The sequence below is a fragment of the Apus apus genome, chromosome 1, assembly GCF_020740795.1.
Source record: "Apus apus isolate bApuApu2 chromosome 1, bApuApu2.pri.cur, whole genome shotgun sequence".
In the NCBI taxonomy this organism is placed as follows: Eukaryota; Metazoa; Chordata; class Aves; order Apodiformes; family Apodidae; genus Apus; species Apus apus.
The window spans coordinates 106,650,699-106,676,534 of record NC_067282.1 but is presented as its reverse complement, the minus strand read 5'-3'; the positions used below and the strand labels follow the sequence as shown (position 1 = coordinate 106,676,534).

Genomic DNA, 25,836 nt, shown 5'->3' with positions numbered 1-25,836 from the left:
TGTACAGGTAAAAACAGCTTAAAAGCAGGAAAAGTGATCTATATTCAGTGGATACATTTTTTGCTTTGCATAAAATTTATACAACTTTATTTGCTTTATACAGCCAGATTCTTGAGTGGGCTAATGAATTATGTTTTCATTATAAGGAGGTAATTTTGTGTTTGTTTTTCTTGCAAGTCCATGGATTAGCTGCACAATAATAAGGATAATTTCATTTCAGAATTTACATTTTAAAGAATATTAACTGATTGGATAAGTAGTTTGATATCTTCCTTTTCAGGTTTTACATATTCTCTAGAAAACTGAACTCTAATGTTCTTTGAATTAAGTTCCTTTTATTCTTTGTTCATAAGTATTTATGTCCCCTCTTCTTGAACAGTAAGAGGAAAAAGATATTAAGAAATCTAAAAAGAACATGAAAATGCAGCCATCTTTGAGATTCTGCTATGTCTGATACACACGACTGATGTAAATCAGCAATCAGTGCATAGAGTTTGAGAATGGAAATAAGAGAATAAATGTTTCCTCAGTGCTCTCTGCAGGATCCTCTTTCAGCAGATCAGGGTCAAATGCATTTACAAAACAGTAGGATAGAAATCTTGCATTGTCACAGTGTGTTCCTGGGGACTACTCAACTTTACACACTCATTTGCTGCCCACCTGGAAACTCAAATGAAAGAAAGAAAGAAAAAAAAAAAGATAAATAATTTCAAGTAATTTTGTCTTTGAGCCTAATTAAAGTACATAGTGAACTGTGGGGAGGAAGACAATCTTCCCTAGTCTGTGGCTGCCTGGCATATCAACACCCAGAAACAGAGAAAGTAAGAAGTTTCCAGAGAGAGCCCAAGCTAATAAAGACTGTAGGTAATGCAGAAGCAAAATTTTGGCTTGGGAGTATAGGTGATGAAGACTAAGGTAACCAGATAGTGGTCCATCCTTCATACTGTAGTTGGAAGGGTCACAAGACTCATTTATTAAAGGCTGCAAAAAAGGTTACCACTTCCGCTTCAAAACAGTTAGATGTGATGAGTAGTTGGCTCTCAGTATGGTGCCCAGATTCAAATGTGGCATTTGCCTTTGGTACTACAACATGGTCTGTTCACCACGAGAGCTGTCTCAATGGTATCTGTCAGCCAGTTGGTTGTCTAGTTTCACTGGTAAATATATGGAGCTTATATTACATATTTGCTTTTGAGGAAGTTGTCCTTAAACACACAGTAAGGACAGTGAAGTTAGAGGGAGTTTGACAGAAGAGGAAGATAGATCTTTATTCACAGACTAAGGCCAACACCTTTTAAATATTGTAGTTAATTGCTGAGAAAAGTAAAATTATCATAAAAAACGCTATACAGTACAAAAACCCAGCATGTCTGATCTTTGGCTTAGGATGAAAGTAATTACTTAAAAAAGCTATGTAATGTACATTGAAATTATTTTTTTATATATATATTAGACTTCTATTTCCTTTTTTATTACATTGCAGAAACTCAACTTACTGTATGAAAGTGTCCATTTCGCTGACAGTGGGTGAAAATGACACGGGACTCTGCTACAATTCAAAGATGAAATATTTTGAAAAAGCCGAACTTAGCAAAAGCAAGGAAATCTCATGCCCTGAAATTGAGGATTTTTTATTTCCATTTAGGGAGCCTGAAATTCTGTGGTATAAGGTAAGGAATGCAAAATATTTTCATCTTCAAAAACATATTATGCAATGTTCTGATGATTTTCACGTTCTATATATGATATCAAGGTTAGATTGTTTTAAGATTCGTGAAGAAAAGACAACAGAATCAAGGACAGAATAGAATGGAATAAGTGAGAGATTAAAACACTCCCTGTAGTAAACTTTAGAGCTATTGTTTTCTTAATATCCAGTCATGGGTGTTACCATTTGTTTCTAAAAACTCAGACATAAAATCAATCTGGAAAAATATAAATAGGATAGCTATGCATGCTGTTACCTGAATGAATGGCTTAATTTTGTACCATAATATTCAGCAAAGGTTTGATCTTTACATATTAGATTTTACATACAAATATCAGTGATTTCATTGTTTTAATAACTTTATATCTATATTGTGTACTGATATCTATGTCATTAACTGAGGGCCAAACTCTTAAAAATAATGCTGCCTGTGGGCAGTTTCCCACAGCAGCTCACTAGAGCTTTCACAGAAAGCAACTTGAGATGTGGGTTTCTTACTATCTGTAGGAAGTATTCAGTACTTCAGTACTGTAATGCATACCATTTGAAATCCCCAAACACTTCAGTAAATCTGAAATTTGTATTCTCTGTATTTTATCTGCACAGACATGTTTGTGGATATAGGAAGTCTGAGTTTAACTATGTGCTGGTATGCATTTAATTATTATTTTTTTTTAACTCTGATAATTTTCTTGATTACATAAGTGCATTTAAATATGGTACACACAAGACTATCTTATCTAATAAGTAAATTAAACTTACAGCCTAGAAGGTTTCTGGTCAACTCAACTAACAGCATGTCTAAGATGGGACATACGTAACCAATTATTACTTAATTTTGAATTTGTGTTTGCAATGTAATATATACCTGAAAATTGATCAAATGTGGCTGAAAAGATTGGCTTCTTAAGAGTCATTGACAGTATTTGTGTGAATGAGCTCAAACAACTTCTTACACTTGGAATTTTTTAAAAGACCTTACTGTATAAACAAGTAGTATGCTAAGATAATCAAGTAAAATATTTTGTGACAGTTCATCAAAAGACATTTTTCTTATGAAAAGAACCTACCCCTTTTTTCTAATGGCTATACTGTTTTGCAATACAAAAAAAAATAGAAAACCTAGAAATACTAAAAATATTAAAAGCGATTTCAAATGCTACCTAGGTTAATTAGGTGAAAGTAACTTGATCTTGTCAGGGGGTTAAGAAAATGCATTAAAAATGTATACTCTCTATTGTAGCATGACAAGTAATGTTTAGGTAGTAAAAACTGAAATACTATAGAATTTTCATAGATATAAACCTCACCTTTTGCTAAGGGTTCTGAGAGCTTTGGTTTTAGGATGTTTTTATAAAGAACTGTAGAACTTAACCTCACTTCTCATTCTCATCTTCTTCTGTTTCTCTGATTTTATAAATTATAACTTTACTAAAAATTAAAATTATTTAATATAGATTATCCCCTGATATGTATAACTACTGGTAATATAACAGTCATGGGTCACAAATAAAACTGTAATGGCAAAAAAAGTAAATTAAATAGGAGCACAAATTAACGTTGAAAGAAAACCACCACAGGAATCAACTCCTTTTTCTTGTCAGAGGGCAAATATTAAGTCAGCTGATAAAATTCTGTAGCCTTTTTTTCTTTTTAATCAACTTAACTGAACTGGATTTTTAAATATTTAGTGTACATAAAGCTCCTAACTAGCCTGAGCTCTTGCCTAGCTGTCTTGACTTTGAGAAGCCTTATCAACAGTGTTCCAACTGAAATGTAAAAACGTAGTCTCTGAAGTGTTATATTATCTTTAAACAGGAATGCAAATCAAAGACGTGGAGATCAAGTATTGTTTTTAAAAAGGACACTCTTGTCATTCGGGAAGTTAGAGAGGATGACATTGGAAATTACACTTGTGAGTTAAAATATGGATTCTTTGTTGTCAGAAGAACTACGGAATTAACAGTTACAGGTAATTACAGCCTTTTGCTATCTCTTATATTTAGAAAAAAGCATTCAATATTATGATTTGTGTGTATTGGATTTATTATTCTTACATAAAACACTTTTGCACAAAAATTTGTTGTGTGCCTAGATATGAACAGCTGATACACCAACGCTATCCTGAATTCTCCAGAGCAATATATGTAACATTTTGAACAAGTCTGAGTTTTTATCTAAGGCAAAAGCTTGTGGGTAGGTCTCTGTTTTGAATGGAAAACGTGGACAAGGAACCAGTACCTTCAGCAAGCACTACCTCCAACAGAAAAGAGAGCATGAAGTCTATTTTACTTCTTCATGTGGTAAAGTTCCTTGGAACATAAAAACGGCTAGTGCTACAGCACAAAGCAGTAGCTCTAGCACAGTGACACCACTGCAAATGGGTGATTCATATGTGATGGGTAATGCATGGCTGAAGCACAGAAGCCTGCTTCCTCTGGTGTTCTCTCCCAGGTTTCTGTAGCTTGTAGTTCAAGAACTTCCTGATCTCAACTGTCATGTGCCATGATTACCAATTAACCTATTTGCCACTAGTCTGATATTTTTAAAATTAATTTATTCAAAACATTTTGAAGTATCAAGTTCCACAGATTGATTATGTAACATAAATAAACTCTATCATTTAGCAAGCAGCAATTGAAAAGATGTATTTGAAACCCACCATTTCAATATATAAAATCTGTCATAGATGAGTAATGTCCACTGCAGCAGAACAACTCCTCACCAAACCTCTAACCTCTGTTCTACAAACATGTAAAGAATGTAGCTAATGTAAACCTAAGGTAGAAAATTAGCCTTTAGAATTGGAAGACAGGAGTACATCACTATGTAGTGCAGTACAGTTCCACAGCATGTTCCCTAAAAGAAAGCAGAAACGGGATATTTCAGGCAAACAAGGTGAACTGCATTCATCTGGTTGACAAAGATGTTTGCATACACAACTTCTTGAACCTTTGAAATGCCAAATAACTGAAGAAACAAATCTTTAAGAAGGGTTATGTGTCCTTCTCTTATTCCTTTTTAGTATCTAATATATAAATATATTGCACACCAACAATTAGTAAGAACACTTATCTTGTGCATTAAGTTGAAGTGTAAGTTTCCTTTTGGGGTGAAAACTTGTTTTCTCTTTTGATATGTCCCATTTTTTCTTCACATTATCAGAAATTATAGTGAATTATGGTTGTAATTTTCTTCCAATAGATTAGTCTGACAATCAGATTGTTTATGTTGGTTTGAGAGAATTCAAGTAATCAATCATATTTATATAAGGTCTATATCCAGGATCACATAATAATTTATATTTTGTATGGAATTGATTTATATGGTCAATATGGAGAGGCAATTACTGTCTAGTGATTAACTTCACAGCAAACATCCATATACTCTGATTGACTCTCATATGAAGACAGCAGAGACAGAGTCTTCCAGAATTTAATTTCGACCAGAAAGAGGTTGTCAATTATCTTTGCAATATATGATAGATGGATTTGAAGAGTACATATTCCCTCAGTTCTCAGGTGATCCCTCTTGTCTCTATGGTTGGGTCTTCACTGTGCAGCAGTATTTCAGTCAGACTGACAGAAAGGAGAAAGAAAAAAAACCAAAACATTGGAGCCAGATGCATGTTGCCATCTGCAGTAGTAGTTAAAAAAATGTGATTAATCACTGGTGGTGTAGGTAGGAGTTCAGTATTTAATGTTTAAGTGCATAGATATAGAAAGAAACTTGGCTGATTTCGATGTGCTAAAAATGAATGAATGCATATGGAGCAAATTATTCAGTTTCCACCTCTGCAAACCCTGACAGACGTAAAGACAACCTCCAAATTAGTAAACTGCCTGGGTAGTACTGTAGGTCTTTGTAACATCTTTTTAATATTATGTGATTAAACAGAACAAATATTTACTCATAGTACTACTAATTTTATATTACATTTATACTGATGTTGTGGTAAAACTTTTTGTCAGTTCTTCATAGGAAGTGATTCGTGCTTTAGGTGCCTGTCTTATGCTTTCTCTGTAAACTGAAAAACTTGGAGTGACGAATGTATAGAATTAATAGGGGTTGGAAGGGACTGTTTGTTGACTTTGAAAAAGGCACTAAACTTCAATTTAGGAACTGAGAAATAAGTATTGCAAATGTCAAATTAAAAGTCTAAACTTATATTGATAGTTGATAGAATTCCTGTATTAATAAAAACATAATTAATTGAAACAAAGGAATTATGTAACTTTCTGACATACAGTCTCCAACATGTCTTTAAGCAGTATTACTAAATGATGATGTTTGTGTGAATCATTGCTAAGAAAAATTCCATCTATAAATCCCAGATCTACAAGGAGTGAGAAAATTTCTTCTAAGACACTTTAAATTTGTCTGTCAAATATACTTTTTAGTTAGAATAAAAGAATTTTAAAAATATAAGTAAGAATTCCCATTTTGTCTCAGACTTTCCAGAACATATGGGAAGTTACAATATGTTCATAAACTCATAATGTGTTTAAAAAAATAGGACTTATAAAAAATAATTTTCTGTATTCTTTAGCATTGCCTTGTGTGGTAATGGCAGGTGTCCCACAGTCATGCCTCCATCATTAAAAATTAATTAACTTATTTTTTTCCATTTTCTGTGTGTTATGCTTCCATTTATGTATTTTAAGTAGGATTGAAATTTGCCCTTTCTAAATTTCTTTCCTGGAATATGCTAACTTTTGTCTAGAAACTTGAATAAACCCCACCCCTGCCGCAATAAATCCATGAGCCAGACGTTATAAATGTATGCATTTATAGTATTCTATAGAAGATGAAGATCTATCTTTGTGCATTATTGCCATTACCTAGTAAGAAATCAAACTGTTAATTATTTTCCTAAGGAATCATAGGTATCTGTTTATGAACATAACAAGATTCAGGATTCAGTGTGTTAAGCAGAGAGTGCAACTGAATTAAAGCAACATTCTTGTACTTCCTTCTGTCTAGCAGAAGCGAGGAGAAATCCAGAGAGTAGAGTTACACAATCATAGGGATAAGCTCCAGTTACATAAAATTTGTTCTTGATTTGGCTCTCCAAAACAAGATAAATAAAATAAAAAGTAAGTATTATTTCAGTAGGTAGCAAATCTCTGAAAAGTTTTCATTGAAACTTTTCTTCAGATTTGGAAATACATGTGGGCCTAGGCAGTCATTCAAAGAAATGTCTCTATGGTCTTTTTTGTAAACAGGCTTTTTTGCAAATGATAATGTAGGTGTTCCATAAATTAAATCAAAAGAAAAAGCTGTTGTCCTGAGAATGATCCTTTGCTGAGTTTGTGGGATAGAAGAGTATGGACTGTTTTATGGACTTCCTGTGCTATTTGATGCACATAATGTATGTATTTTTTATTTCAAATGCTGACAAGTTTGAATCTCCAATTTTAAAGTCATGGACACCATAGATCTACTTAAACTATAATGGCAGACCTAATACTAAGTTAGATATGCACAAAACTACATATGTGGAATGTACCCTGCAAGTATATTGAAAGTACACTGACATTCAGAGTTTTTGATAGGAGTGTGTTGTTCTCTTAATAAAAAAGGAAGAATAATACAAATCTTATTGGAGAAGAAAGGGTAGGATAAAAGATATGATAATGGATTGAGTGTGAGGAGGTGTCCATAAACAATAGCCAAGAGCAAGTAAAAAGCTTCTGGATAAAAATTAGAGACCAAAGCAACAAGGGGAACCTTGTGGTTGGTGTCTACTACAGACTGTCTTATCAAGGGGAGCCTACTGATGAAACCTTCTTACTCCAGCTTCAGGATGCATCGCACTCACAAGCTGTTGTCCTGCTGGGGGATTTGAACCACCACAACATTTGCTGGAAAAAGTCACAAGGCAAGCGGTAGGCAATCTAGGAGACTCCTGGAGTGCCTTGAGGATAACTTCTTAAGCCAGGAAATAGACTGCCATACCCAAGGGCACGTGATACTGGATCTGTTAATCACCAATGCAGTTGAGCTGATCAGGGCTGTCAAGACTGGAAGCAGATTGGGATGCAGCAATCGCACACAGGTGGAGTTCACAGTCCTAAGAGATATGTTAGACAAAGAGTGTATTCACGACCCTGATTTTTAGGAAGGCAGACTTTCAGCTCTTCAAGAAGTTAATTAGCAGGACCCCCTGAGAAACAGTCCTCAGGGACAAGGGAGCAGAACAGAGCTTGCAGATCTTTAATCATGTTTTCTATAGAGCGCAAGAGATCTCAATCCCCAGATGCAAGAAATCAAGGAAGGAAGTGAAGAGACACACATGGCTGACTCAAGACCTCCTGATCAAACTAAAATGCAAGAAGGATGAGGAAAGACCTACGGATGTCATTTCAAGGTCACTTCCAACCCTTAAGATTCTTTGATTCTGTGTGATCTATTTGAACTTCTGCAAGGCCTTTGACTGTCTTCCACAACGTCCTTCTCTCTAAGTTGGAAAGATACGGATTTGACAGATGGACTGTTGGGTGGAAAAGAAATTGTCTGGATGGTCTCATCCAGAGGCTAGTTGTCAAGGCTGAATGTCCAGATGGAGATGGGTGACAAGTGATGTCCCTCAGTGGTCTGTTCTGGGACCTGTACAAGGTAGAGAGCAACCCTTCAGAAGGGGACTTGGGGTACTGGTGGACAAAATGTTGGATGTGAGCAGACAGTGTGCACTCGCAGCCCAGGGGGCCAATTGCGTCTTGGGCCACATCGAAAGAAGTGTGGCCATCTGGAGTACAATTCTGGAGCCTTCACCTCAAAAGGGACATGGACCTCTTGGAATGAGTCCTGAGAAGGGCCACAAAAATGATCAGAGGGCTGGAGCACCTCTCCTACAAAGACAGGCTGAGAGAGCTGGGGTTGTTCAGCTTGGAGAGGAGAAGGTCCAGGAAGAGTTTATAGCAGCCTTCCAGTACCTGAAGGGACCTACAGGAAGGCTGGGGAGGGATAAGGTGTAATGGCCTTAAACTAGATAAGGGTAGATTTAGATTGGATATTAGGAAGTTCTTTATAATGAGGGTGCTCAAGCACTGGAACAGGTTGCCCAGAGAGGTGGTGGAGGCCCCATCCCTGGAGACTTTCAAGGTCAGGCTTGATAGGGCTCTAAGCAACCTGATCTAGCAAAATAGATGCCTGTACACTGTAGGGGGCGCTGGACTAGACGACCTTTAAAGGTCCCTTCCAACCCCACACATTCTGTGCTTCTGTGATTCTACAGAAAAAGTTTTATTTGCCTTTTGTAACTAGTAATGAAAAGCTCTCTTTCTAGTATTATGGAATAGTCCACATATGAATTAGAGTAGAAGGTAGAACCTCTTCAAAAGAGCTTGTTGGAAGAACAGGCCCAAAAATAGAACCAACTGCAATACTGTAAATTAAGTTGCAGCTCCTGGATTACTTAAGGCAGGCAGGGTGAGACAGCTATGACACTGGTGAGATGTGGCAGCAGCCTTCCTTCCTCACTTCTCCTCTGTGCAACTGTGGGAGATCATAAACTTCAAGATCCCCTTTATTTTTCCACACACTGCACTTTCGCAGCCTTCCTGTCATCTGCAGGGAAACCATTATTGCTATTAGAGATTATTTTCAGTATTGATGTTGTGTATGCTTGTGATAATCTCAATGCTTCGCAACTTAAATAGCTCATAGTAAAAAATGGAATGAATTAGATTCTGATTTAGAATTATTTTTTTAATTAAAAAAATAAATAAATAAGGAAATTCACACATTTATAAACACCAGATGGGCTTTATAGGTGGTATCCACCTTATCCAACTATAAAAGTTGAAAATCCCTTAGCTGTAGAAAAAGGTTATTTTCCCTCCTTCTAAAGAATGGTAAAAAAGTTGCTCTTTCATAGCATTATGTACCTATTCCTTTTAATGAATAAATATATACTTTGCTTCTGTTCCAGAATATGGTTTCTTATAATACGGATGTATCTTTTAGGTTTTTATTAGGATAATTCTTTTTGCTTTGATTCTAATGTGCTTTAGAAGATCTGTATCTCACACTGAAAATATATTATCATCTAAGTGATTTGAATCAATATTCTTGCTCTTCTGAGTGCTGAATTAGAAATTATCTGCTTTGCAAAATACAACTATGCACTGATTATTCAAGCTTGTAAAAATTCTATGAAAATATTCACATAGACAGTGTAATCTGTGGTTCTGTGTGTGTAATTACATGTTCTAAAAAAGTCCTGCAATGTACAAAACCATTCGTAGACATTTATAGCTTCAGATTGGTCAGATTAGCTATTTTTTCTTTTCTGTGTGGAATTTTAATTAAGGCATTCCTGCTTTCTGTGACATCCTTAATAGGGTATATGTTCAGCTTTGGGAAATAATAATATTTTAACAGCATAGTACTTATATTACCAAGACATTTGTGTACCACTGCAATATCAAATTGTTTTCCATGATGAACATCATAAAGCAAACAGATCCCATCAGACTGGCATCTGGGATATTACTTATTCAATGCCTCTGTGACTTTTTAGTTTTAAATACAAAAATATTTTTTATTCTGTTTAAGATTATAAGCTCCCGTATCTCACAGGTGGAACCATTGCTAGTTAGTACGTTCTTACTCCTCAGAGATAACTCTTTTTGTCTTTATTTGTTGATTTGTCCCCTTAAAGTCCCCTTGAAAATAACTCCTGCTGAAATGAGCATAGCTTTAGATTTAGATACTTAATCTCATGTTCACAATCAAGCTTTAGCAATACTAAAATTAATATAAATTCATGCAAGTTTATTTTTATTATTAAATTTTTGTCAGCTTGGTTTATCATATTTCTCTAATAATCTTGAAAGGGCCAATCTACTCTGTTTCATCTGCTACCCATGACTTTTTAAACCTTTAGATTTTTTAGGCAAAAAAAAAAAAAAAGGAATCCAATTTGTCTGTTTCACAGTTATAGAGTAGGTGACTTGGTTAGCATTGCTTAAAGATTGGAATTGGTTGAATAATCTTTGTCCCTTTTGTTTTCTGACAGAATTAGTATTCATTAGTCTTTAATGACTGTACGTACATATGTCATTTTAGTGGTGAAAAATCTCCTGTGAAAAATCTCCTGTGAAAATAAATAGTATGAAAAAATGATTATATTTAAATTATATACCTAGCCTCACATCTGACTACATTTGGCTATTATATATACACAGTCACTCACCATACTAGGAGTGAAGGAATCCAAATTAAGAAACAGCGACTTTGAAGGTTTTAGCTTTGTATTATAACTGTGTAAGACAAAAGGTGCACCCCACAACATATTGGCATTAGTTCTTTCCAGTTCTGAAAGGGATGTTCTTTCTCCCTCAATACATTGGAATGCAGAAAGGTGCTTGAATAAGGATGTACCGCTTTCTTTTCAACAAGTGCTAAGTGAGAAAAGTATTGAAGAAAAGAGATGTTGGGGTTTTTTTGAAGCATTTAGAGCTTGAGAACAGACTCTGCTTGGTTTCTACTGTTAATGACAGTGACAGGGATGAACCATTATGAATGCACCCAGCCTCTTCTTGCTTCAGTTGATCCTAGCAATTAGCAGATCTCATGCTTATTCTTTTTGTTCATCATGAATTTAATTCTACTTCAGAACATACTCAGATATAAATTCTATTTACCATTATTCTGTGCAGAGACTAATACAATATAAAGCAAATAATAGACTCATTATGAAAGCACTATGTTCAAAATACCAACCTAGCATTTTTATAATACATAAATCCTTTCGGTTTAACAAATTCATGGCTGAAGAGTGGGTTGGACAAGTTTTTTTTATTACAAAAGAGCTATCCTCTTTTATAGTGTAGTCATTTTTGTATGGCTGAAAATAAGGTTTTAAATTAATCTCCTGTGTGCATTTGAGTAATAATAATCAGAATGTTATGTAGATATTTGATTAAAACATTCTCTATAAATGTTTGTTTAATGTATTAATTGTAAATGGGTTTAGTGGGTTATTCTAAACCAGCCTTATCTGAAGACAGCAGTAAGCAAAACTTCATATATTTTACTTCAAAATAAATGCAAATGATGTAATGTAGTGTGCGTTATAGGTTGAAATTATGAATTAGGAAACCAACTGCAGCAACTTAGCAAAAGAATGGATGCATAAGTTTAAGGGAGATAGATTCCCAGCTGGTGGTCTTCTGACATTTCTACCAAATACGGGGTTCACAAAGGCTAGCTTTAATAGTTGTAGATTATTACCATCTGTGGTCACTAGAGAGAGAAAGCTCCTCTATAGACAGTAAGTCATAGAAGTAGACAGAGTTGGGATGTCAGGACTTATAAGACAGTGCCTATGGGCTGTAGAAGATTTAGTTTCCTCTGCCTAAAATTAGATCTGATTAATAACTTGTTTCTTATGGGTGATATGTTTATATTCTTGTTGTTCTGGATGAGGTCTTAATTCATGCGTAATATACCTTCTATAACAACCTCTCCTTCTTAGTTGCTGTCTTTTTCTGTTATTTATCAAAAATTCCTCCAGGACATGGCCACTATTGCAGACTTATTTTACGAATGCTTTTTATACTGTTTTTTTGTGCTTCCCTTGTAATATCTCAGATCTTCATCTCTACCTAATAGTATATTTTCAGAAGAGAAGTCATCAGTCTCTTGTGGCTTTTTTTGTGTGAAAAATGTAAAAATAGCATGAGTTATAAAACCCTGACACATAATACAAAGTTTTGTGTTTAGTACATTAAAGTAAGTTTCAGTATTAACAAACTTATTTTAACCATCCTTTCCCACTGTTCGTCATTCCCAGTGATACCTCTGCTTATCTCATACAATGTTAAAAATGGAAAAAAATATGTATGTCTTGGGATAGCTACTTGGGCAGATGCTGTGAAACAATGTAATTGATGGTGCAGTCATGACTTCTGGTGGAGTTCTGTACTCCCTGTTGACAAAATGGTATCAGTGAAAGTTAAGGGGACTTTTTAACATGCTTTTATTTGTAGAAGAAATATTTGTCCCTGAAGAATTCCACTTAAACTGGATTCAAATGCTGTGTGTTGCTGTGTATTATTTTATTAAAATTATTACATTTTTGCTTATTTCTATGCGAAGTATTGTTATTAGGAACCTGATGACTTTTACTCTTATTAGAATTTTTTTCAGCAGATATTTTTCAAATATGGCTTTGTGAATAAGGTTAAAAACTTATGTACAAATACAAACACCAAACAGATTTAGTTTTTACATCAAGAAGAATTTAGGAAAATGCTGTTTCTTGGTGTGATTAAATGTCTTTTTGTGAATCAATTTCCCTTTCCTAATGAGTCATATCAGAATATTCAAATGTAAACATTTTGAGTGGATGATGTTACCATGGTGCTGCTTCCCATTGTTTCAGTTCAGTGGGTGAAGTTGCTAAGGTGAGCTCCATTGTACAAAGAAAAAGTAAACTGTAGACAAAAATGTTTATCACAAACCATGAGTGTTAGTGACTACCGTAGACATGAAAGACTTACACTTATTCCAATAAGATGTTACAAAAATGAAATAAATCTCTTCTTAAGGCACCCAAGCTGCTTGTTAAGCAACCTTTTAAAATGTAGTTAAATGACATTCAACATTAATGTTTCTCATTATTGCTATGGAATCAGAAGACTTCATTTTACTTTTACGTTTCCCTAGAGTATGTTAAATCCAACAATATTGTCCTAATCAAACATTTATAATTTCCCTAGCTTTTCTTCGAAAGCTTTAGATAATTTATGTGTACAGTGGAGCCTTCGAGGACTAGTTATAATAAACTGGAGGATAAAATGTGCAAGTACAGTAGCGTATGAACTTTGTGTTGCTTCTATCCCTAAAAATAATCTGTATACATCCATAAAAACAGTCTGTACACAATTACAATAACCAAATATTTAGCTTTAAAATTGAGATAAATTTTACATTGTTTTCAATATATTTCAATTGCCTCAGTCAATTTCTTAAATCAGAGGTACTAAGTGAAACAATACTGGTAGGTTCAGCGAGAAATAATTTGAAATGTATTTGAAATTACCAGGGTCATTATTACAGGGGAAAAAAAAGAAAAAAAAAATATGCTGTTTAAAAAAAAAGAAATACTTTTTTTCTGCATCATTTACCTACTTGTGTACAGTATTAAGAGCATTCAAAATAATATAGAAAGCATCTGAGATGTATTTCCCTATATCTTAAAGAGTATTCCTGTCTTGAGATGACCTCAGAAATACTGTTCTATGCCCTTCACCACACCCCAAAAAAGAAGGGTTCAGGCTTTTTTTACATTGTTGTCTCACAGTATTAATTAATCCCCTAATGTATCATAGTATTTAAACAATGGAAACACTGCATATCTCATTCAAGAAAGAAGTTTTACTTGGGATTCTTTTATAGATGTAAATCAAGAGTGAAACACTGATGTATTTGAGATCACTGACAGTTTGCCCATTTACTTAATGGAGCCAATATTTAATAACTTGACTCTTTTGGTAAAAAATATCAGAACTTGTATTCATTTTTTTTAAGTGAAATTATATTTAAAAAATACAGCCCTGCAAATCACCTTGGTGTTTTATTGTTTATTTTCTCATGCAATTTATTTCAATTAATTAATCAATTAATTTTAAAATATGCTTTTTTAATTACCCTCATGTTGTTTTAGTAACAGTCATGATAGCTGCATGGTAACCATGCAAAACTGAATGAAGAGCATATGAAATATTTTTTGCTGTAATAAAAGGGAAAACTTTCCTATCTATTTCTACATGACTCTAAAATACATGTTTTAATTTTGAATCTGGCTGACACTGTAATTCTTCTTAATTTACTCACTTGGTGAATAGTTTTATCCTATTTTTACTGGAATCGGTATGGATAAGACACCTAGTGGCTTACTGGAAAAAGTGCAGGGGTAAAATAAAGCTGTCAATGACACAAGTTTTTCTATTCTAGTGTACTTTATCTGAAAAATTTAAAAATGAAAGATATGTGAAAAGGAATAGGCATACATAATTAAAAAATATATCATAATTTAAGTTCTGATCTTCTACTTATCTCTGTAAAAGCTTAAGACAGGAAAACAGTTTCACCAACTTTTTTTTTTATTTTTCCCCCTTCCTTTTTTCCTGTGGGAAGTTGATAGTACATAGTAATTTTTTTCAGTATGAGAAAGAAAATGGAACCATCAATGACATTTTTCATTTCTTTAATACAATTTTCCTTTTAACTTTGTAGTATTATATTCACATCCAGAACTGCATTAATTTAAAAATATGAGATATAACTTCATAGAAACAAGATAAAAGAGAGATACACATCAGTGGATTTCCTCCATTTTCTTAAAACAAAGTGGAGAGGGAGAAACTAGAATAGAAAGATTGCTGTGAGTTTTCTCCTTTTCTAAGTAATTTGTTCTCTCTTCACCCTTCCCATGTTAAGTAAGATGATATTTCACAGGACACGACAAGAAACTTTCTAAGTCCTTAATAAGCCCTTTATGAAGTCAACAGTCCCACAGCATAATGATTCTCAAGTTGTGGGAGGTTTCTTGATGGTGAATATATGATCTGTTGTGACCTAGTTGCTCTTTATAGCAATTCTAAGGCATGACTTGCCCCCTGCTAATAGCAGTGTGTGAAAAGTTGGATGAGTTGTGTTATACAGTGTCTCTCTATCAAAGGAGCTTTAGGTAAAAAACTCACACGTAGATTTATAATATAGGTATCTAAATTCTATGAATTCTACTTTAAAGTTTCACAGTTGTTATGTTTATAATCTTTGAAAATGGTAAGCTGACTCTACATAGTATTTTCTTGTTGCAATACAAGCCAAAAAAATTAATGACAGCATTTTGAGGCAGGCAAGAACAAATCTGTAGGAGAAATGTTCTTTGTTTTTTAGTCTGATGTGTACAGCTCAAAAAAAAAAAAGCACAAACTTTTTTGTGCAGCAGGCTGTCCTCAGATCTCAGGGGCTTAATACACCAGCTGGTCTAATAAAATGTATTGCTTTTACCTTGTTTTGTCTAAGCCATCACATCTACAACAACATTAGTATTATTGTTTTTCATGGTATGTAGTTCTTCTTTGGATGGAATCACAGCATGCGTTTCTTTAAGGTAGCTGCATTGCACAAAGTACATATAGGGGCTTTTATTAAAATATTACAGTTTTGAATCATTTTGACATCTAGAATAAACTGTGCTTCATATCTAATAGAGAGTGTACCCTTTTCCATTCTGTGCTTTCTTTGAAAGTGATTATTGTGGTTACAAGACAACTGAAAGCTTTCCTTTTGTATTTCACTATTCTGAATACAACACAAACTAAAAATTAAGAAAATTGAGTCCTCTCTGCAAACAAAGGTTTTGGTTTGAGAGCTGCAGTAAACAGAGTAAATGTTCCATTAGTAAGTAGGTGGGTTACAATGTTTCAGTATAGAGATGGTAAATTTGTTTAAAACTGCTACCTCTGTTCACTTCTTAACTGTTTCTCCCGGCAGGCTATTTTTTATGTCAGCATCAACTGGCATTAATGCCCAGGTGGATAAACCTGAGGAGAAGTGTGATTTTTATTTTGTTGTCGTACAGCTCTACCAGAAATACTCGTCTCTTCCATGCAGAGCAGAGGAAGCAAGCATTACTCGCTGTGAACACCTCCAGCTTCTTCCACAGCTTTGTGCCCAGCGCTAGAGCCCAAGCAACAGCTGCATTATAACAACCCATGCTGGACCTGTCCTAACATGCCACTCCAACTGAATTTGACACAATTTGTGATTTCAGTGATCAAAATGGGCCTCTCTTACTTTGCCAAGACTGCCCTTATAAAACACAGATCAGCAATGCGCTTTGGGTCTTGGCTTTGCTTTCAAGGTGTTCTGTGGCAGTAGTGGCAACAGAGACCTCTGAAGGGGTCACCCTGCCTCCCCACAAACACTGCCACTGTTGCTTCTCCCGTCCTGCAACCCATCCGTTGGCATATCCTCCCCTGTGCAAAAGTCCTGACAGCAGCAGTGGACAAGACAAGGTAGGAAGGCAGTGGAAAAATAGCCCACTGCAGATGGAGGTTGCATGGCCAAAGAGACCACTCACTCCCACCCAAAAAACAGAGGAGCTGCAATCTCTGGCTAAGCAGTCACCCCTCCATGAAGTGGTAGAGCTTTGCTGAAATCCTGTTTTGATTTTTCAGGAGTTTTGCTCCTTCAAAATAATTCCATTGTTTGTTTTGGAATTTTTGAGCAAGCATTCAGAATTCAAGAAGTCGCTCATGAATAACTTGGCAAAGGGAAAAAATGCATTGTGATAAGCTAACTTAAATAGAAATAGGCTCTTTCCTTTGTGTGAGTCTCATATGCTTTAAAAAAAACAAAACAAAACAAAACAAAAACAAAAAAACAACCCTCTAGATTTTTTTAAGCAAATTCAGTTTTCTGAGAAGCTACCTCGACATCTTCAGGAAAAAAGAAAAATAAGGCTAGGTGAACTGTTTGTCATTTTTGTACAGCTTACAATATCTAGACTTTTTGGTCACATTTGAGGATTGAGAGTTTCTTAGGATGAATCAGAGGGCAAGTGAAGAGATTAAGGAACTAAAGACACTTACAATATGTGGATGGTGGATTTACTGGAAATTATGTCACCATAACAGGAAAATAATTTATTTTTCCCTACCCGTGTGCATTAATAAAAAGCTCTACACTGAATAGGAAATAGTTCTATGCAGCTACTGTTCTGACAAAGAGATTCAAAAGACTGAAGGAGAGAGATATTTGAGCTATTTTGCCTTTTGAAAAGTTGATGACTTTTAAAAATATTTTTTGCATGTGCTCTGCAGTGCCTTATTGCTGATATTCTATAAATGCTAGTTGGCAGAGTAAGTTTAATATTTTCCAAAGCTAAATTCTTTACTGTTCTGCTCTATCTTCTTGCCTATGTCGTTCATGAACATCCTTGTGATCAGTCATAGTAGATGTGTTATGCACGTAAATCTGAGCAAACAGTGATTTATAAACTCCACTCAGAAAGATAGACAGTTGTATAGGCCTGCTGTGGAGTGGACAGAAAGCATAAAGTGCTGAATATTTCTTACTTGTACATGTTCAGGGCCTGTTATTACTTAAAAAATCCATTAAAAATATGGTAATTTCTTGTAGTTCTCAGTGTTACTTGTTTGTTTGTTGGGGTTTTGGGGGGCGTTTTGGTGTGTTTTATATTATTTTTTTCCCCTGGCTTGTCTTTAATACAACAATTCTGAAAAATTCAGCAAAGATCAAACAAACTCAAAGAATATAAATGATGAATTAAAAGATTTCCATTACTTGAAAATATTTTTCCATTTTTGAATGTATGCAAAGTAACTTTTCTAAAAAAATATGCCCGCTGACCTAGTTTCCTTATTAAACTGAGTGCTTCATAGTAACAAAGGACAGAAAACTTGCATTAACTTGATTAAAAATACTATGCCGAGTCAACAGAAAAATGATGAATCTACTCCTGGGGTCTTAAAAGGATTTTGTAAGCAGAAAGGAGACTTTTTTAATAAGTAAATTGTTACAGAATGAATAGCTACACATGTAGAAGGTCCTTATAGTTCCTATTCATGTTCATTATGGAGGACTAAATGAAATGTGTAGAGCACACAATGCAATTCTGGCTCAAGAACTGAATTGCAGGGGGTTCTTAATTCCTGTCTGTTTCTGGCAGTTTACAACATCTAGTTAAATTAACAGAAATACCAGTAAATTTTCAGGATATTCGCCATGCATAAGAAAAGGGTATTTATTCTGTGATTATTTGATTTTTTAGAGGCCTTTCGGCATTATTGACATGTTAAAATAAATTTTAAAAAAGGTTTTCTGCAATTTCAGCCATTAAAAGAGAAGCTAGGCCAGTGCTGGAATAGGTCTGTCATAGAATCAAAATTGAGTAGGTTTGCATTGAGTGTATTTGCATTTTCCAGATTTATTATAGTCTGTATGGGATTTTGAAGACTGAAAGAAAGAAAAAAATAATTCACACTGCAATGGTGGACTGTTATATTAAAATATTTGAAAGAGTCTGAAAAGTGTGTTCATCTACAGCTAAGGGGCATTTGATGATTTTTTACATATTTAAATATAAAGCATTGCCGCACAACTGTTTTACAATTAGTTTTACCTGTTATACTTTTTATTAAAGGTATGTGTTTAGTTATAAAGACATACACACACCCATTCACTAAATCTGAAGGAAGCTCACTGATTACCAGTCAACAGAAAATATTCCCAGTTCAAACAAGTCCTCTCTTCCTTCTCCAGAATCTTTGCCAATTTTTTGAGAGGAGAGGAGAACAATAGAATTTAAAATCTTGCTTACAATATATTATTGGAAAATAATATTATTACACAGCTTTTCTATAAGATGAGGCAGATTTTCATGCTTATAGTGATGCACAGACTCTTCCTAAGTAAGATGACAGTTTTGCTGGGGGCAGGGGAAAAGGTTGCTGGGAATTCAAACCTAGACAGTAGTACCAGAGTGGTTAAAAAAATACTTGTTTTGAGACAAACATACCTTTCCTTCTCCCATCAAACAGGATTTTGGGAAGACTTTTACAATACACCTTGAAAGATTCAGTGAGTATGGGAGAAAATGAACTTATGAAGATGGAAGAAATAAGAAAGTTCCATTAAAAGAGATGAGAAAAACACATACAGAGAAGACAGTGATTTTTTATATTTTTTTTTTTCTAAAGGCCTACTGTAAATATGATTATAATTTTCCCTACCGTGGGAATCTGTACCAGTTTTCACAAGATGGTGTTGACACTGAAGACCATGGTGAGCTAGTCAGAAGGCAGCGGTGTATTTAAGTGAATATAGTTGTATCTACCATTGTAAATGGCTGCTGTAATCATAGCTTCTAAAATCCATTGTAGGTTTCAACAGTCCATGGTACAAAGGAGCTCTTCAGATGTGTAACAGTTGTCAACATTCAATTAAAGAAAACAATATAAGTGGGATGAGTATGCTTTCCTTTTTACTTTATAAAAGCAATAGCAGAGAGAGAGAGAGGGCAAACTGCTGTACAAAGTAATTACAGATATGAATACTTAGGAAGGGTAAAATACTAGAACAGATATAGTGAAGACTGTTTTGCATTCTTTAAACTATTAAATGTTTTTTAAGGTTGTATATTGAGATACTGCAATGATTATCAGAGATATCACTCTGAATTTTTGTTCAAATTTGTTAAAAATAAAAAGTTATGTAAGGCTTTTAATTAATGTTTTATGTACCAACAGACTCTATAACAGGTATTTTACAAGGTTTCCTTAGTTGAAATAATAAGTAGTTAGATTCTGGAAGAAGTTCAAAGCTGATTGATATTTTAGTTAATTATTTTTTTTTACAGTATGTGTTTCTGAATTCAGCTAGTGAAGAATGTAACCTATCTGAATCTCACTGAAATTAGATTCCATGTAAGTTTACTGCCCAAGGTTTGTATAGATTGATCCAATGAAAACACCAGCTAAAAGCAGAGCTAGGCATCATTTACTTATTTAATAAATAATGATTTTTTTTTCCCTACAAGGTAGTTTTCGCAATCGCTTAAGAATTTATATGAAATCAATTGAGGAGTTTTGCCTTTACCTGTCAACTTTGCCTTTGCCTGTCATCATGAAATACTTCAACTGCAATATGCAGCCTTCTCCTGTTTAAAAAGCTGTATAATCTTTGTCCTCATTCCAAGTAATATAATAAGTGAGAAGATCAAATTGCCTTTGAAACTATTACAAGATAATGCACTGCATGATTTTGCATTACTTGCTTAGTTGCTTTTAATCTAGAAATGACATTATAGCAAAACAAACACTGTCAAATATATGAACCTTTTTGTCTCCCTCCCTAAGATTATGCCATCTCCCTAGACAGACATTTGAGAAATGCCTGTGCATATTATGCACAAATATGTTAAATAATACTGAAAAGTAATACCAGAATAGGTTTTTAAAAGATTGAATTAATGTTTAGTGAGGCTTTTTTATACAAATAACCTGTCACAGTCCGTAAGTACTCCTCCATGTTTCCCTTGCTGCACTGAAAAAAAAGCCTGACACTTTAGCTACATAAAAGGAGAACTATTTTTTATTTTGTCTGGTAAAAGTAAGGTGGGATTTTTGCATCCACATCTGACACTGTTTTAAAATAACCTTCACTGGCCTTTGGAATTTGATTCCACATGTCTGGTACTTCATTCAGGCATTGTTATAGGGGTTAGATTACAAGCTGCAAAAATAGTAGATGTGAGTCTGTAGCAGCTCGACAACTAAGCAAGCACTTAGAATTCTTCTAACATGTTTTTGTATGTCATCTGTAAGAAATTGAATGCTTTCATTATTAATCGGGCTTTTAAGCATTGCTCGCTGATTTCTGCCGAACACAGCAGGAAAAATTATCTAAAATTAATTAGATTTTTTTTCAGAATCATGAGTGAAGTCTTAGTGGTTAATGGAATTAAAATGCAGAAGTAAATTAAAAATATATAATTGAGAACTTAAACCATGTGGAAGTGAGGAAATCTGGGTGGAGGTCATATGCTAGAGATGGCACATACTGCAGCAAATAAGGCTCAAAAAATCTTAGTAATACTACTGGTGACTAATTATTATGATATGCTGCTTGAAAAATCACACTGTTCACAAAGTTTTTTTCTGAGTAACATAATTCTATTACTTATACAGTGGTTCCATCAAGTGATGGCTTTTGTGATGCTGTTAGAGTCAGTGAAGTGATGCCTATCTGGCAGTCATTCTTGAAAAACAGGTTTTTGTAACCAAGAAAAGAAACAAATAACGTGTTCTGAGCAGCTGCTGAAGTACTGCATTAGAAGAGTAGTAATAGGAAGCAGGTTTCTGAATGTGTCTAGACAGTTGCAGGTTTGGAGATCTTTAAAAAAATGTCCTTAATTTCACTGCTGATGAATTTAAACACAAACTCAAAATCTCTCCTAATCTCTCAGTTATATGTAGCGATTCATAAGGAGAGAAGGAAAAAGACACTGAATTTCTGTTTCTGGTTATGAGCAGGCTTGTCTCATTTTGATTCCTGTCTGACAAATGTCTCCACCATGCTATCACAGTCAGCAGTAATTAGTACCCTCATTGGCAATCTCAGCAGAGATGTCACTTGAATAGCCTGGGAGGCTGTGCTACAGCCTCACTATTAGATGGAATTTCAAAAGTACATTAACCAAGAAGGGGTGGAGAAACCTTCTCCTCTACTCTGACATGGAGATAAATAAAAGAACTTGGTTCACAATATTGTGATACTTCACTCCCCTAGATCAATAACTTACTTTAAAATTAAAGTGGCTATGTCCTGTTTCTAACTTTTTTTTCAATATTTTGCCTGCCACTGTTAGGGAAATGGAAAAATAACTCTTGAATGTCAAATCAAAATGTTTATTGAAATGTTGCCTAGGTTGAATTTCTTTTCTTCAGACAGAAAGGAAGAAAATAGTTGTGATATTACCTTATATGGCTGCAAGATCACTTCAGCCCAGCTATATTTTGCAGCCACAGAGTTCAGCAGCTGATAATAGGTATGAATTTGTGCACTAACTTGAAAACAGCCTCAAGAGATGATCAGTCTTTGTTATTTGCATTTGAAGCTCATCATTGCTGTAATCAGAATCCTAGAGTTCACTTCATATTCTCTGGAGCCTCTGCAGGGTGTTATTTCACAAAATAATTTTGCAGGTTAAAGTGAAGTTTAAGACAGTTCTTACGAGACCAGTGTGGGCATATATATATATATATATGTATATTTTAATGTTATTAAACTGGTTCAATTGGTAATCCTTTTACTCAGTTTTTAGACGTTTTCAAATGGCAATTTATAGGGTGAAAATCAGTATTAACATGCAGAAAAGTAGCATTACTTAAAAAAAAGCAATTAACCAAACAAACAAAACCCCACCAACTAACAAGATAGCTGTTAGTGGTAGACTGTCCTGCCTAACCAAAAATGTGAAAGTCAGGCAGAACATTTGTACTCTGTTGTCAGTGTTCTGCCCAAATTTAGCACCTTTAAGTTCACAGTTGCATGGCATTTCTGCTACTATCTCATCAGTGCTACTGAAATGCTTAACTTTGCTGTGAGATCTGAGACAGATATCAAAATTTTCCAGAAAGGTCAGCTGAAATATTCCCATGCTGCTCCCAGTCTCTTTCCCTGCTGGACTGCAGGCTGCCCACAGCCCTGCTGCTTGGAGGCGAGCTGTGCAAGCTATCCAGCAGCACCTACTTGGTAATTCTTTCTCTGTCTGAAGATGCCAGTGCTTCTTGACTCGGCAGCATGTCAAACTGGCAGTGAAACTGCACAATACACAGTTGCCTATGAGTGTCGAAACTTATGCTGTTGCTGCAACAAGTAAACCTCAAGGAGTGGTGTTGGCAGGTAAGAGCTCATTTCTAGCTAATCTAGATTTTTCTACTCAACTGCGTGCTTTTATGAAGGCAGGTTGGATATGACTAGGACTAGTGCTAGGACTAACCATTAGCTGTGTACTCAGTAAAATGCGGGAATCTTTCTCCAAAGCATCATTCAGTTGTTTTTTTCCAAACAGAGACATGTAACACTTTTTTTGTGAGCTCATCTTTTCAGTCACAAATTGTTCTGATCAGAAAACTCTCCAGATACTGTCTTCAGTTTCTGTAAGTCCAGCCAGGTTCATGACTTTATTATGCCCCAAACATCATGTGGGTATCAAAGTAATGTCACATTCACCCTGAATTATTTATGATTTTTTTTTTCTAAGTTAAACTAAATTGTTAAAAAAATAAAGCATTTTGAATTAATGCTGCTCTTAATTTCAGAACTCATGTACAGAAAAGGGAAGATATGAAATATGAACAGCTATATGTTAGTTAGTTATAACTTTATTTACTCAGTAGGTATTGCCTGGATAGTAGTGCAGGCTACAGTTCCTTTCTGAGCCATCATCGTTCATGGAAAACTTTCATTAGCCCCTTGATCGCCCTCAGACCATTTCTAGAACTACATTCACTTCCCCTCACATGGCTGATAAAAGATTGGTCAAATGGCACTGTCATTCTGCTTCCCGAGGAGGTCAAGGCTTAGTGTTAAAAAAATGCCTCTCTCTCTGCAATTAGTGCTACTTTGGGGCAAGAAAAGGATGACTCTTTGATCAGGACCAAGCTATCTGTGAACTCTGACTTTTCTTAAGATAGTCTTTTGCTCTCTGACTCTTGCTTATCAAGGAACTAGATACCTTACGACGTGCAAAAAAAAGCACAAGATTCATAGATCCATGTGTGCATATATAGGTGCACACACAGACACAAGGAAGTAAGAATAAATTATAGGGTTGCTCGGGCCTGAAACACACTTCCAGTGAACCAAATTTTTCCTCTAATTTTGACACAAACTGAAGACTACATATTTCCTGGTCGTCTCTGGTGCTAGTCATGGTACTTTGGGCTCTTAGCAACTGTTTTTAGCTTTCAATGACTTTCATATTTAACATGTAACTTAACTATAAATGTCTAGTTGATTCTAGTAATTCCTTTCCAAACAGCACTGCTGGCTTGCTTAGAATCACCTACCAGCAAAGTAAAATTAAAAAAATAAAACTGGTTCACTGTATTCTCTTCTGATTTCACTTAAGTAAATTTTAATGGAATCAAGAGCAGAATGTAATTGAAGTGGAGTAGCACTATCCATTGCCTTGAAAAAGGGAGTGATTATTTAAAATTTGCTTTGCAATAAATAAGTAAATAAACAAGTTTTATAAACACAGAAGGAGGTGATTAAAAAATAACCAATTCTGAAAGAGGCTTTGCAGTAAATTAACATCAGAATAACAGTCCTCTTCTTTCAAAACAGTGCATCTTTTGTTGGTCTGCAGTAGTTTCCAGTTCCATGGAAACTGGAACAAAACAGAGTGACAGAGGAATAAGTGGCATGATATTAGCTTAAATACTTTTTTTCTTCACCATTTTCCTCTGTTTCTTATAGGAATAATATTTTTATTTCTGTTCTCAACACAAAAAATATAATAAAATATAATTAACTCTGAAAATATTAAACAGAAGCAGCTGCTTGAAGGTAGAAAGGATATTTCTTCTGTATTTGGTATTTAAAATAAATCTTAGATTGGCAAAAACTTTTCTAATGTAATGGATTGCAGCTAATTAGGAATATTAAACTGTTGCTGAAATTGTTATTTCTAGAAGTAATCATCATCACTGAAATTTCAATAAAGTTTGTTGAGGGTTTTTTTTGAGTTTTCTATGTATGTGTGTGCTTGTTTTATTTTGGCTTGGGTATTTTTAAGAAATAATTTTTAATTTGGACTAGTATTTTTATTAGAACACTATGCAGTAAGTCTTCCAAGCAGTCTCTTTTCTGTTTGCTTTGTTTGAGGTACAGATGTTATAGTAACGAGGGTGGCCAACAGAGAGGAAAAGGAGGGAGCACCAATCTGTGTGTAATCTTCCCTGTATTTTCAAAGAAGAGTAATTTGCTCCGAGAAAAAATAGGATGGCATTAAAAGTCCCTTTGACAGCACCTTCCTCCCTATTACTATTTTATAGTATCTGAGAAATGATGGTTCTTTCCTCAATGCAAGAGATGGAAGTCAGTAGGGTGTTTTCTGTCTAAAAAGAACTGAAACATACTGCCTCTCAGATGAGTATTAGTAGCATACTCTAAGGAATAAAAGTTAATTTCAGATAGTAGGGCCATGTCTTAGCAAGCCAAACCTCATGCCTTATTGGTGGCTGCCTCCTTGTAAGCACTGAATTTACTTCTTTCTATTAGATGATGTTTCAAAGCGCAAGATCTCTAGCCAGGCCCTGATTGTGATTTTAGATAAAGTTTAGCTATAAGAAGGGAAAAAAAATCTCATAAATTCCCTTTTTTATACTGATATCCTCACTACTATTACCAGGTTCCTTCATGAGGCATTTATGTCCATCAGAGACTCCATAGTCTGTTAAACATCCATTACAAAAAAAATTATGCTTGTGTAAAAAAATCTTTAGAGGTTTCTATTGATGTGAGACTGTTTTATTGTTAGTTGGCACTGAAACTGACTGATATTTTCATTTATC

At 34.7% G+C, this 25,836-nt stretch overlaps 1 protein-coding gene across 1 annotated transcript in view; it reads left to right on the top strand.

Moving 5' to 3' along the window:
• The window catches only part of IL1RAPL1 (interleukin 1 receptor accessory protein like 1), a 703,718-nt gene that overhangs the window by 436,512 nt on the left and 241,370 nt on the right, over positions 1-25,836 (top strand). The window contains exons 4-5 of the mRNA XM_051608467.1: positions 1,484-1,670; positions 3,527-3,680. Coding sequence (XP_051464427.1) covers positions 1,484-1,670; positions 3,527-3,680 — 341 coding nt within the window. The remainder of the gene's footprint in view (positions 1-1,483; positions 1,671-3,526; positions 3,681-25,836) is intronic.